The 14,965-nt window shown below is 40.6% G+C and overlaps 1 protein-coding gene across 12 annotated transcripts in view; it reads left to right on the forward strand.

The window, feature by feature from the left end:
• SETD5 (SET domain containing 5) overlaps positions 1 to 14,965 on the forward strand; it is a 46,960-nt gene that overhangs the window by 4,399 nt on the left and 27,596 nt on the right. Inside the window, exons 1-12 of one of the 12 annotated variants that reach the window (XM_040995113.1) lie at positions 480 to 564; positions 1,136 to 1,226; positions 4,642 to 4,834; positions 5,117 to 5,222; positions 5,549 to 5,757; positions 6,095 to 6,153; positions 6,623 to 6,801; positions 7,692 to 7,730; positions 11,404 to 11,646; positions 12,196 to 12,344; positions 12,708 to 12,825; positions 14,040 to 14,149. In XM_040995113.1, coding sequence (XP_040851047.1) covers positions 4,743 to 4,834; positions 5,117 to 5,222; positions 5,549 to 5,757; positions 6,095 to 6,153; positions 6,623 to 6,801; positions 7,692 to 7,730; positions 11,404 to 11,646; positions 12,196 to 12,344; positions 12,708 to 12,825; positions 14,040 to 14,149 — 1,304 coding nt within the window. In that variant the 5' untranslated portion in view covers positions 480 to 564; positions 1,136 to 1,226; positions 4,642 to 4,742. The other 11 variants (XM_040995122.1, XM_040995114.1, XM_040995121.1 and 8 more) reach the window with 11 other exon arrangements.

The following is a 14,965-nucleotide window of genomic DNA, read 5'->3' on the forward strand; positions in this document are numbered from 1 at the left end:
TGGTTAAACCTAGGATAATTCTAACAGTAAGCTAGTATTTTAGAAAACCATATTCTAGGTCGTAGGCTGCCAGAAAATGTTGTTTATGTAATGGATAAACTACATATTGAAGGAAATGTGCTTGTTAATGAATCAAGCAGATGACTGTTTCCCTTTGAAAAAGACAAAATAAAAGTTAAAAGGTATAGTAACTTGCCACATTGTGGAAAATTGATTGACTACTGTACTTAGTAAACATAAGGCAATTTGAAGAGCCCATGCCAAACCTGTGAATATTGCTTAAAATCTTTATTCAAACAAAGAGAAAAAATATTCAGTGCATTTCTGCTAAGTTTAAAAAACCCTCTGGTTACCAGATTGTTTGATTTTTGTGACAGGATTCCTCATGTCCGTAACATGTTGGACGAGGCTCTGCAGCTCACCCCCACTCTCCGAGTGGTCAGTCTCCATTAATTGGACCCCGTGATTTCCACTCTCTTCTGTGTTGGACGACATGAGCATTGCAGTCCCTCTGGGAGTCACCACACCAGATACATCCTACTCAGATATGGCTGCTGGGTCAGAGTAAGTGCTGCTTTCTAGGGTTGCTAGGTACATTACCAGTTTGTGCAGAGATAGTTGCTTAGGGGGAGCTAATCAGATATTTAATGTATTGGTAATCAAATCCTGTCCCACATTAAATGGCATTAGCCGTTTTATTTCTCCCTATAAAAACTAAGGGGAAAAGGGGGGTAATGAAGGAAGTGGGGGTGGGGAAGAGCTTTTAGGGAAAGGGTTCTGCATAAATAATTAAATGAAAATTGCATAGTGATTATATTTTCATTTGTTTTGATGGGTGGGGAAGATTGAAAAAGTAGGTATTACCGCCTGCTTTTGTAGAGTTAATTGTTTTGACGAAGAGAGAGAAGGAAGTGAAGTGTCTGTTCAGCTGATTTTCTTTGAAGGCCTCTTCCTATGTATTTCCCATTGTTCTGGAGTAAGTGGGCTAAAACTTTATTTACATGGGCAGGTTGCATAGACCTTCTGACATTCGGGGTAGAAAAATTGGAGAACAGTATCATTAGATTTTTTTTTATGATATTCGTTGCCTAGAAAGAGGACCTTCAAAATCAGTGGTACCAAACTTTTTTTTCAGCTAAGAGCAGCATTAGGAATACAGAGTTTGTCGAAAAGCCCAATCCCTAAAATAGACTCTCAGTTCTTGAAGAATTTAAATGACAATGAAGGTAGGCCTTCATTATACAACTTTATATATTATTCACAGTTTTAAAACTTTTAGCTTTTCGTACCCCTTCTTGTAAGTTGTCCGAGATTCCCCTGCTCACAGATTCCCCCTCTTGTCCTTTTACCTCCCTTGTACCCAATCTTCCTTGCTTACAGAAAGGAAGTGGAAGCCCCCTACCTTTCAAGACGAAGTGGCACTACATCAGGATGTGAAAGTCCAGCGAAAGAGACCCAAGGGGCCTAGGGGGCAGCACACCCCCAGAAGCCAAGTCTTTTCCAGGCAGTACCAGGGATTAGGGTCTGGGCTGGAAAAATCCTGGTGTTTTGAATATGTTCAGGTCCAGTTCAGACTCTTGATCCCACAGCCACTTCTTGAGTGAGGTGGGTGTTGCTCTAATTCCCCTGTTTCTCTTGCCATTTTCACAATCCCTGGGGATTCTTCCCCGTTTAGCAAAGCAAAACAGTGGTACTAGATTCTGGGTTGAATGGCATCCCTGGTTAATAGTTGTTTTCTTCTTTAAAACAGAATTTAAAGGGCATGCATGTTTTTGTATAACTTAACTGTTTTGAGTTTCTTAAAGAAGACAAATACAGCTACCCTGAGAAAGTAGTATATGATATTCTGGGGTGGCCTAGAATTGAAAGCAGTTTTCAAGTTTATTCCCATTTAAAAACAAAGTGGGTGGGGTCGGGAATGGTGGATTGTGTTCCTTTTAGAGGTTTATTATTTTGGGGGCTGGAGGGAGGTTGGTGTTTTGGGTTTATGTTTTGTTTTTGCATGCCACAAAAATTTAGTCATGTGGATAGCTGAGACTTCAAATTTTATGACTGTTTTATAGCTGTTTCCCCAAATAACTTAATCTGTGTTAGTAGATAGCCCAGTTATACTGTTTAGAGGTTTTTATAAGGTCAGATTAGTAAGCTGCTTCTGTGTGGGTTTACTAACCGTATAAAGAGGTAGCATTAATATTTGTGAGGATTTTTCAGCAAAGCCGTTCAAACAATAAGATAGAATTAGGAAATAACATAAAAACTCCAGGCAGTTTTGTTTGTTAGCTAGTGTTTTCTCCAGAACACATGAGATAATGCTTATAAGAGTAAAACACTATAATGTCCATTTTAATACCAGTGTATTCTAGTTTATACTCCAGCATTGTCATCCACAGCCTACAGGTAGGTTGTTGGTGCTGTGGTCCCAAATCATTATGCAGTTGCTAGTGTTCCTGCAAAGGGAGACAAATGTGTGCTATTTATTGAATTATGAATGATGCTTGTGAATGATGAAGCATGTGTAATGTCACTGCTGTAAAGCATCCAAAAGTTAAACCTGGTATTAAAAACAACATACTTAGCTAAGTGAAAGACTTCCTGTCGTGGAATTTTAAATAGTAACAATATGCAATGTCCATTTTATTTCATAATTTATAAACATAACAGATTTCAGCTTTTTGCAAAGGTAGCATCACAGTGGGTTGCATATTGTGTACAGTTGATGTACCGTGTATCTTGTTCCTCTGGGTTTTGGGTGTGTGCCTCTCCTAAGAGTTTAATCATAAAGGAAAGGCAACAATTAGATTCGTGGAAAATGTACAAGAATTCATGTTTGTTAAAGAGTATTCTAAAAATTGTAGTCACCTGAACTCATCTGTATTTAATCAGTAACCAATATGAAAGTTACAGTTTCCTCTTTAAAAGATAATTTTAGCATGCATAGCAATCTATTGAATGCTGTGCCTGAGTAGAAAATATTGTATAGGGGGATGGCCTGTTAACCTCCACACTATACATTTTATTTTTATTCCCTAGACTTGCACATGAAGTGCATATGTTCATATTTACCCAGTTTGGAGATGGGTAAGATATAACCAGCATAGCTCCATCTCCATGGCCATTTTTTTTATTTCATGCAACTTTTTTTTTCCTATCCCCACCCCGTAAAAAGTTCCATTCCTAATAAACAGCCGTCATGTCTCACCTTATGTGTTGAATGGTACAAAATCTCCAATATTCAATGTATATGGACCTTTGAAATATATTTAGTTTCCTAGTAACATACTTAAATTATGTCATATAAATTCATTACTTTGCTTTTAACTGTCCATCATAGAAACCAAATTCGATCTCCATTTTATTAATGCTTGTCTGCCTTTGGTTGATTTAGGAAACTCTACCTGTTTCCTAACATTCAGAGTTGATTGCCTCTCAGTGAGCCATGTTCAGACCATCTTTTTTCTCAAGAATACTGACCTGCATTCTTGATGTCCCCTCTTCCCCAGTTCCCATCCTTGCAGACACAATGAGCAATACAATGCATGCCCTTCACTAACAAAGAGTACTTTCCTGTGTCTGAAGTTTTTCTTCACCTAGAAATCCCTTTGGCTGTTCTTAATAAGATCCCTCCTCCCCGTTTTGGAGCATGTAACCTGGTGAGTGGGACACATCACAGAATTTCCTTTTATCCCTCACTTTGCAGCTGACACTGTGCCATGTTGAACTGCACCCTATTCCCACCAACTATTATATGTTTTGTATCTTCAAACAGGAAAAATGTCTGTTATTTTACTCCTGAAAAGACACATTGGTCTCTTACTTTGACTAATGTTAGTCCTTGGAGTTTCTAACTTGCTTCTATTGTAATAAGTATAAAATGTAGGTAGTTAATAGTAATTCACTTCTGTCAAATTATATCCCTTAATTGTCTCATTCAAACTTCCCCCCAAACATAGCCAGATAATAATCCTTTTTCTTAAAAATTTGAATTTTATCCTTGCCATCTATATTTTTTATTATCAAGTAAAGGCTTATTTCACATTTCTAAACTTTAAGGTGTTTGTATTGCTTTTACAGTAAACTGAGGTTGAATAGTTACTTTGTCATCCATTGAAGATACATTAAAGAAATACTCACTATGCTTGCAAAATGAAGGTCTCATTAAAGGTAGAATGTTACCCTGGTTTTCACTTGAGGCCATAATGGAGAGGGCACAGGCTTTGGAGTCAGATGGGTATTTTAAATCCTGACTCCGTCATTAGTATGCCTTCAGGAACTCCAATCATCTCACTGCCTCAGTTTATCTCTCTGTTAAAGTATGATACTACTTACCATATTGTGATTTGCACAAGTTAAATATATATATATATATAGAGAGAGAGAGAGCACCTCTCAAATAACGGGTGATTGAAAGTACTTACCACTACTGCTGCTATTTCTTAATAAACCAATACAATCATTTGGTTTTGATTATTTTGAAGTTCTGTGGTATTATCATGCAGCTATTAAGTAATTGTATCCTTCATATGCTTGCATGTCTCTCATGAATGAGAAATTATTACTCTGATATTTGAAAGGTGTTGGGGGTTCGTCAAAATGAGAGGTGTGATAAATATAAGATGCCATTGTTTTTACTACTTTCTTCAGGGTATCCTGTCTTGGTAGTGAATGGAAGAGGGCCTGGTCCCTGGGGCAGTGCAGAAGGCACTTTCATCATCTCACTCACTGCAAATGTCATGTGAGGTTTCATGGAAGTATTAAGAGATCCAATTAAGAAGAATAGTTCTGAGTCTAAACCAGCCCAGAGTGGCTTCTCTAGGGGAAACTCCCTGCTCAGCTGGTACGTTTGTGTTTGTCATTAGGGACACCTTGTCTCCCAGGTGCCTGCCTTCAGACATCTGCCTGTACTGGCTTCATGTTGCACACACATCCACATTCAGTAGCATTCCTACTGTTATTTATAGGCCTAGTTATGTTCATCAGATTGTTTCACTGAGTCTTTTTCTCTTATTCTAGTGGTTAGTGTTGTGAAAAGAGGAGGGGTTTGATTGGGAAGTGAAGTGTCAGTTTCAGGAAAGATTAGGTGTTATGCTATCATGCATTGCTTTTCGCCTTTGTGCAGCCCTGAATCTGTGGAGGCTAGTCCAGCAGTTAATGAGAAGAGCGTGTATTCCACTCATAATTATGGGACCACTCAGAGGCATGGGTGTCGAGGACTGCCTTATGCTGTGAGTATGCATTTGTTTATTTCCAGAGCAGTGATCTTCTTGGAGTGTAAACCATTCTTATACATTGTGACTTTCTTGAAATGTTTATATGCAGCATGATGAAGTTGCCCCTTTTGCACTTCCCTGCCTCCAGCGGACGTCTAGCCCTGCATCATTGTTCTTGTTTTTATGTCCCAGTTGACCTTGGCATTTTGTTTTATCACTTTCCTGGTTGAAGCCAAAAAACGAAGGGTACTACTTTCTTCTTTCTTTCCATATGCACCATACTTTAGGGGAGAGAGGGGCCAGTGTTTGGACACTGTTGATTTAAACAATCTTATTTTCAGGATCATAATTACGGAGCCCCTCCTCCTCCGACACCTCCTGCTTCTCCCCCTGTCCAGACGATCATCCCTCGCGCTGACCTGAACGGCCTGCCGTCGCCCGCAGAGGGACGCTGTGGAGACAGCCCGAACTCTGAAGGAGAGACTGTGCCTACCTGGTGTCCTTGTGCTCTTTCTCAGGATGGCTTCCTCCTCAGCTGTGACAAGTGCAGGTAAGATCCTGTTCCGTCCAAAGCCAAGCCTGGGTTGCTGGGGTTAGGGTTTCTCATTAGTAGGGAAAAGCTCAAAGTATTCTTTCTTGTGTTTGTTAATGTAGATGATTCCTTAGTGCTCCTTGGCTCGAATTCTCTGCACTAGGTGAGAATTGCTGACAACAAGGAATGAGAGATTGATGTTAAAGCTATTGAATTTGATATGAAATTTTATGTCCTGGAAACATTTGGTAGGTGGGAGGGAAGGGGTAGTGTGTGCAGAGATACTTCTCCCATGTGTGCTGTGACGTGCTGCTGCTCCTGGAAGGACTACTTGAAGTCTATTTTCCCTCTTTAGGGGAATGAGCAGGGGGAAGGTCATTAGACTTCATCGGCGGAAGCAGGACAACATATCAGGTGAGTGGGATTCGGAGTGGGCCCATATTCTGACATTAAAGATTCTGTGACTACATTGTCCTTCCGAAGAGCCCCTCTTGAGGTGCTCCTGGCTCCCTGCTCTTTTCACAAAAAGAGGTAGAAGTTGATTTGGGACCATGTGTAGTTCTCTCCCTGAGAATAAACATTGGAATCATATTTCAGCCATGTTGCTAAAATAAATAAAATGGATCCCTGAAATGATCCTGTCTGAGTCTGTGAGGGTTTGGTGTCCTGGAGCTTAGGGAGGACAAAGATACACTGAGCAATAGGGTTGTACGTTTGATGCCAATGATCAAAGAATCTTGTTTTCATCACAGAGGCAGTATTTATATAAATAGAGGACAGAATTAGTTAAGTACTGTCCTACTCAATATAGGGCATGGCACATCTGCTTTTAAAGCACTTTTTAGGCTGTTAGTATGGAAACTACAAAACTGCCCTTTTTCAGGTGGGGACAGCAGTGCAACAGAAAGCTGGGATGAGGAGCTTTCTCCTTCCACTGTGTTGTATACGGCAACACAGCACACACCTACAAGCATCACCCTAACTGTCAGAAGAACCAAACCCAAGAAGCGAAAAAAGAGTCCAGAAAAGGGCCGTGCAGCACCAAAGACGAAAAAAATCAAGGTACGGATGGTGAGAAAATGTCTTCAATAGAAATGTAATCAAACAGCTCAAACTTTGAAGCAAGAGTATACCGAGGTTCTTACAAGAAGGTCTCCTCAGATGCTTCAAGAGCCACTTTTGCTCTGTGTAAAAAAAAAAAAAAAGCCAATTTGTGTAAAGAATATAGGGAGCAGCCTTTCTTCTGCCACATCACAGCATCACCACTAACTCTTAAGCCTCTTCTCTTCCAGTCTCCATCCCAGGTATGCAGTCCCGGCCATACCTGGCACAGGCTCTCATTTGTTGGTAGCTTGCGTCCTTATAGTATGTACCCCCTTAGCCCCCAGAGAAGAGTTTGAAGTTCTTGGCTTGGTTACATGTCCACCTCACATGGCTGGCTTGTCTGTTGTTTCAAAAAAGGAAAGGAAATAAAATATGAAGCAACATTTCTTGAATGGTCCTGGCTTCCTTGTTGTCATGGTTACCTTCCTGCAGTCTCCCTCAGTAGTCTTTGGAGAAACCTCTTCTGTGTGTTCTTTCTTCCCCATCACAGCAACTCTGCTGCTCCTAGCTGACTTGCCCACCCCTTGGTAAGGGGATTGGTCTCTGTTTCCTTCTCAATTCCACAGTTGGTAAATCTGCAAGAAAGGTTTCTACTTTTTCTCCTACTGCCAGGGATGCATGTTGGTTTTAAATGGTGCATGCTCTTCCCTGTTATATAGCTCCATAGGAAAATGTATTGGAATTAGTGTCAGAGTGCAGCGACCCTTATTCTTGATAATTGTATTTGTTACCTAGAGAGGAGGAGACGAAATAGATGACTAACGTGAACATTAGTTTTAGTCTCAGGTCTAACTGTCATTCTCGGTACCAAGTTTTGTTTTGTTCTACTTGTTTCCTCTCTGGGATAGGCCTTTCGAGAGGGATCCCGGAAGTCCTTGCGGATGAAGGTAAGGGGGACCTCTTTGCTGGCGCGGTGTTTTGATTGGCTTCTTTCCTGACAGTGATGGTCTGGGAATGTCAGAGTCTGCTTTTCCTTAGTTTGTAAGTGTTGCCTCTCACTCCGTTTTTGTAGAGCTTTTCTGCAAAGTTTGATTTTCTCAGCCATTTTCTGAAATATTTTCACTTTCTGTGAATCGGCTTTTGTTTATTGGTTTTTCTGTTAGAGCTTCTTTTTTAGAGGACAAATGACATTTTGCCAAACATGAGACTGTTGTGTTCTGTCAGCTCTCATTGGGCTCAGACCCACGCGTGAGGTTTCCCTGGGAATGATACGGCATCTCTTGTGCACCCACTCGGCACGTGTTGGCTATCAGTTGGAAGGAGAAATCTTATTAGCAGAAAAGTTGCAATATTGATAGGAATTATTCTTAATGTAATTAGTTAAACAATATTCGCTGTCACAGAAGAATCGGGTGATGCTATTGTAGTTTTTTTCTTTCCAGTTTTGAACTAAAGTATGAGATGTTATTTTTGTAAAAAGGTTGGAGAATAGAAAAATTATGTGTGGCTTAAAAGGACTATTTGATGCTCATTAATTAAAAACAGTTTGTTGGAAGCAAGCATATTTGATGACACTGCTTGTTATCATCTTTTACCTGGATATAATTTAAGAAAATGGCATACTCCCAAATCTTTACTTATGATTCAAAGCATCTAACTAATATTAAACTCTGGTTTCACTCTATAAGTATTAATACTTGTTAATGTGTCATGATGTTAAGAATAGGTCCTTTCCTATTGATGATTTCAAGATAGAAACATTAAAACATTCAGTGACCATAAGCTTTATTTGAATTACATTGTAGTTGTGTGAGTGGGCAGTTTGGAAGCATTAGCTGGTGTGCCTCTTGACAGGTCAAAGAGCAGAGATGTGTCAGGGAGATGAGACAGGCCTCAGCCCTGAGGCATCAGAGAACTGTGCTGGGATCATCTCAGGATTCTGAGATGCACATGTTTTGCTCAGAAATCTTAGAAGTCCACCAAAATCAGCATGTGAACCACAAGAATAATTTGGATTTTCAGTGTTATAATAAAAAATTTTCCTATGAAAGACTTAATCCTTAGCCAATGGTCTTCAACCTTGAACGGTTTTGACCAAGTAATTCTGTATCTTTTCCATTGTGAAATGTTTCAGAGCCTCCCTGTTTACCCACAAAGTTCCAAAGAAACTCACATATGCCCCTTTATGTTCATCAACATACAGGTCTCTTAGGAGGAAAATTCATGTAGTTGAAATCCACTGCCAAAAAGCCACTGAGGTGAAGTCTCCAGTGATCAGACAGCTGGGACAAAGTAATATCAGATTAGCGAGCCTGGCTTGTTGCCATGACAGGGCTTCCAGAATACAGGCACTTGAACAAGTCATAATTGAGCCATCGCCACTGGATGCTTTGGTTTTTGATTTATTTTTATTGAAAAAGGTTTACAGAAAGAAGGAGAGGCAAAGATCTTAAAAGTCTGCTGGTTCACTCGCCAAGTGGCCATGACAGCCAAAGCTGCGCCGATCTGAATCCAGGATCCAGGAGCTTCTTTTGGATCTGCCATGCAGGTGTAGGGCCCAAGGCTTTGAGCCATCCTCGACGGCTTTCCCAGGCCACAATCAGGGAACTGGATGGGTGGAGCACAAACCAATGGACATATGGGATCCCGGCTGATGCAAGGCAAGGATATAGCCACTAAGTACGCTATGGTGCTGGGCCCTGCACTGAGTTCTGTAAGCTTGGAGTACAGTGTGGCCACACCACGTTCTCTGTTTTAAAATATGAATTTCAGGTTCTATACTCTGCTTATCTGCTCCCGTGAAGACTGTGCAGATAGAAATGCTGTTGTGTGTTGTCTTTATGTGTTTTTTAATACTCCTTTGCTTCCTATTCTTTTTAACTCTGATGAGAAAATGGTGCTGTTAATTTTTTTCTTCTATTTCCTTGTTATTGGGGAAAGGATAGTAGACAGCAATTAATCTAGAGTGGTAACAAAAAGTGAAAGAATCAGTGTTTTGTGTGCAAGTCATGAAAAACATTTAATTTTATATGCTTTTGGGGAATTTAGCATGAACATAGATTTTTCAAGTAAATTTGTACTGCAGTGTTTTCTGATCATCAGTAGAATGACTTCGTCATTGGCTGTTTGTTGTTTGTTTTCTGATGGCACTGAGGTTTTGAATGATTATCAGGCGTAAGCTTTGTCCCTAATTCATGCACACCTGAAAGTATTGAGGATGCAGTGGTCTCATAGATGCCAGTGGCTCTCCTAGAAGACTCTGGCTAAGTTCCTCTCGGAAATTTTCCTGTATTCCTCCAGCCTGCTCCCCTCTCCTGACTTTACCTGATCTTTAGTTGTTGACAACAGGAGGATTTACTGAAAGTGATCACTTTTTCTAGGGGTGGTAGGATTGTAATTGATTAGGGTTGCATGTTTGTTGAAAATGAACATATATTAATTTTAGAATGAGAACGGTAAATGAAAGCAAACTGCTCTCCTAGAGAACTGGAGAACAAGATTGGACTAGCAGACAGACACACCTGTTCTTTAAGTATTGGAGATCTGTTTATTTGTGCATAGGCGTATGTATATTGAGATTTATCTTACTGATTTTTACTAAAAAGGCAGAGTCACTGAGAGATAGTAAAATCTTCCATCCACTACTAATTCACTCCCCAAATGGGCACAATGACCAGAACTAAGCCAATCTGAAACCTGGAGTGTCCTTCAGGTCTTGTGCAGTGTTGTATGGTTCCAGGGCTTTAGACCATCCTCTACTACTTTTCCAGGCAACAGTCAGGGCGCTGAATGCGAAGTGGAGCAGCCAGGACATAAACCAGTGCCCATATGGCATCCCGACATTTGCAGGGGGAGGATTCGCCAATTGAGTAATCATGCCAGGCCCAAAAATTTGTATTTTCTATGTGATAATTACACTTGTTTTTGCTGCTCATTTCTACTCAGAATTTTCAGTGTGAACTTGTTGGTCTTTTCATAAGACCAAATTGACTTTACAACTCAAAAGTTGTCACAGAAAATCAGTAACGGCAATGAACTGTGATCTAGATGAGTATCTACTTTAAGTGAAGAAGCTGATTTTTCTTAAGAAACGGGCCTGCCGCGGTGGCGCAAGTGGTTAAGGTCCTCACCTTGCACGCCCGGGATCCCATATGGGTGCCGGTTCTATCCCGGCAGCCCCTCTTCCCTTCCAGCTCCTTGCCTGTGGCCCGGGAGAGCAGTCGAGGACGGCCCAAAGCCTTGGGACCCTGCACCCGCGTGGGAGACCCGGAAGAGGCTCCTGGCTTTGGATCGGCATAGCATCGGCCATTGCACTCACTTAGGGAGTGAATAGTCGGACAGAAGATCTTCCTCTCTGTCTCTCCTCTCTGTATATCCGCCTTTCCAATAAAAAAATAATAAAAATAAATCTTTTTCTTTAAAAAAAAGAAATTATCTGAGACCTCACAGCTGACTGATAGCAAATCTGTAGTAGAAGTTGGATCCTCTGACTCCCAGTCCTTTATTCCTGAACCACACCAACTGACAAGTGAAAGCACATTTCCTCTGGATTTAACTAGTTTCCCACTCCTATTCTTATACGTAGGTTCCTCTAACCTGCCTCATGTTTGTTCTCTACAGAATTCTCCCTCTGAAGCACAGAACTTGGATGAAAATACAACTGAGGGCTGGGAGAACCGGATAAGACTATGGACTGATGAATATGAAGAAGCTTTCACTAACCAATACAGTGCCGATGTGCAGAACGCCCTTGAACAGCATCTACATTCCAGCAAGGAGTTTGTGGGCAAACCTGCCATTTTAGACACTATCAATAAAACTGAATTGGCCTGCAATAACACCGTGATCGGTTCCCAAATGCAGGTAAGGACAAAGAAATTAAAAGCTGTAAATTGTGAGTTTTTTTAAGAGCCAAGAAGAGTTTGAGTTCTAATTCCGGTCTCTTCTAAAGGTACAAAACCTTTAAAGAGCCACTTAGGTCATCTTTATCCACAGCATCTTCTACATGGTAATGGTCTAGATATATACTTCTAAACTGGCTTCTAAACTAATCAAACACAGATGAATTAGAATGGAGGATTTTATACAACCTAGATTGGAATTATATAAGATTTGTTGAAGATTAGACTTGCTCTCCTTACATTAGACGTAGAGCCACTGACACCTTAATCGTGTATTTTTCTTTGATCTTTTGCCTTTTCTGAAAGTGTCAGGTTCTCTAGGTGGAATGTATTCCCTGGAAAAACTTGAGCTTATATCAAATTTTTAAATATCTGATTGTTGCCTTCATGACATAAACAGATAAAATTTTAAGTATTTGTAACGCCTTTACTTTTCTTTAAAAAAAAAGTTTTCAGTGTCTCCCACACTGCTATTGCTGTTGTCTGACGTTAATGCTCTGACTTTCTTCAGTTACAGGTGGGAAGAGTCACACGTGTTCAAAAGCACCGGAAGATCCTGAGGGCTGCGAGAGACTTGGCTTTGGACACGCTTATCATAGAGTACCGTGGGAAAGTCATGTTACGACAGCAGTTTGAGGTCAATGGGCATTTCTTTAAAAAGTAAGAACATTGTTTATTGAGGAGTGGGCTCGCCTGAACAGTGCTGCTGTATAAATAGTGCTGATGGGTAGGGTACTCTTGGGGAAAAGGTGGTAACTTGGAGAAGCTCGTATTTGTCAGTGGAGAAGTACAAATACATCTACAGATTGTTTAGTGTGTGAGGGGATGATGACTTCTGTCCAAGCCAGGGTTTCCTTGCTTTGTGCTTGTTCCTGAATCAAGCAGAGAAGCCTGTGGTGCTTTCCTAGTCTGGGCATTGCAGAGGGCTGCTGCTGTTTCTGTCAGCATGCACTTCATGTAGGGATTCATGGGGAGGCTTTTTATCTGTATTGAGAATTACAGGAATTTTAATTGTATCCCTAGACCATACCCTTTTGTGCTCTTCTACTCAAAATTCAATGGTGTAGAGATGTGTGTGGATGCCCGTACTTTTGGTAATGATGCTCGGTTCATCAGAAGATCGTGTACTCCAAATGCAGAGGTAAGATATCTGTAGCAACTTCCCTTTGAATGGAACCACAAAGGACCAGCTTCCTGAAGAAGCATTTGCCCACGTAAAGGTCTGTAGATTATAACAAGATTTTTTTTAAAAAGAAAGTAATAGTGATTTTATACTGACAGGATGGGTACAAGGAATGTGTTTTCTATCAACAATGCAGAATTGGGAAAAGGAAAGAATTGTTAGAGAGAAATTACTAGGCTGCGTCAGTCAGTGGGGTTATGTTAAAAAAGGGCATGTGGTAGATATCATTACGTCCAGCTAAGCTGTTTGACTAAGACATTTCTTTTTTTTAATACTTATTTTTATTGCAAAGTCAGATATACAGAGAGGAGGAGAGACTGAGAGGAAGATTTTCCATCCGTTCATTCACTCACCAAGTGGCTGCAATGTCCAGAGCTGCGCTGGTCCGGAGCCAGCATCCAGGAGCTTCTTCCGGGTCTCCCACATGGATGCAGGGTCCCAAGGCTTTGGGTCGTCCTTGACTGCTTTCCCAGGCCACAGGCGGGGAGTTGGATGGGAAACGGAGTCCATATGGATCCCAGCACATGCAAGGCCAGGACCTTAGCCATTACACTACTGCGCCTGGCCCAACTAAGACATTTCTAAAATTCATAGTTCATTAAATACAGCAGGCAGTCCATCAAATGCTACTTACTGACTGAGAAACTATAATCCCACAGTAGAACTAGAATAAGTTTTAAGACAAAGCAGGGCTTGATGCAACGGATCAGTAGCTAACTCCTCACCTCACTTGTTCCAGGATCCCACAAGGTTTCACTTGCCATCCAGCACTTTGCTTATGGCCTGGGAAAGGTCCAAAACCTTGGGACCCTGCACCCATGTGGGAGACCTGGAGGAAGCTCCTGGCTTCAGATCAGCTCAGCTTGGCTATTGTTGCTACTTGGGGAGTGAATCAGCGGATGGAAGATCTTTCTGTGTCTTTCCTTTAAAAAAAAATCTTCAATCAAAAGTAATTAGGGGTGACTTTTTGCTCTCAATTCTAACATTTCAAATTGTTGCAGGTTTTCAGTTTCTTTGTCGTAGTTTCAAGTGAAATAATGATATTGAATTAACAGATTACCTTTTAATTTTAATTGGGGAGAAAATATTAGGTATTTAAAATAGATGGTATTTTCTCTCCTACAGGAAGTGTAGTGAGTAGGGTAAATCCAACCATAAACCTTCTTTCACAGGTGCGACACATGATTGCAGATGGGATGATTCACTTGTGTATCTATGCTGTGTCTGCCATCACCAAGGATGCTGAGGTCACCATAGCCTTTGATTATGAGTACAGTAACTGGTAAGGCTTTGGAAGTACACATTCAGCTTTTCAACTCTGTTGAAATTCTGCTTTCATTCATTGCTATTTCTTGCTTCGGTCCTTCTGTAGCATGTTTTCTGCATATAAGTTGTGAAGGGTAAGGTGATATTTTTCTTTTGGATATAGGTATGTTGTATGATAATATTCACAAGCCCTCTAACAAAGGTATTTTGTCTTATGCCTCCTTAGAATAGCCAAAAGGATTCATAACTAAACACTGAGGTTACAGTTGTGTATAGTGTTATACTAGGTGCAGTTATATTAAGATTCATGGAGCCTAAGAATTTAAAGATTCATTCACCCTGTAATTGAGTGGGAATTAAAGAACCATCCTCATGTACACAAACCATAATATCCATGTCTGCACAAAAATGCAAACAATGAATCATACATAAATGTTTGTGATGGATTTTGTATAAAGTTGATACTTTTCTGCCTTAGTCCTGTTGGGCAAATCAGAGTTTGTGTCTTTAGACTGGTCTCAGCTCCAAGCTGTAAGAAAAGACACTAATGAAAAGGCATCGTTGGGTAAAATGAGGACATGGTGAGGGTAGACAGACGAAATGTATGACCTTCATAAATGCAACAGCCAGAACTCAAACTAACGTTCTTGTAGGAAGCTGGCATCACAGAAAGTGACAACTTAACTTTCTGTGCCGCAATATCAGCCCCAAGTAAGGCTGCTGCTTCACAGAAAAGCAGTTGGGAGAATGGTCTTAAGGAGAGCTTTCTTTCCTTTGCATTGGTCATACGTAAGAGTAGAGTTCATGATGACATGCAGAGAACCACAGAGTA

This window comes from Ochotona curzoniae, unplaced genomic scaffold (genome assembly GCF_017591425.1).
Source record: "Ochotona curzoniae isolate NIBS_2020 unplaced genomic scaffold, NIBS_Ocur_1.0 contig_908, whole genome shotgun sequence".
Taxonomy (NCBI): Eukaryota; Metazoa; Chordata; class Mammalia; order Lagomorpha; family Ochotonidae; genus Ochotona; species Ochotona curzoniae.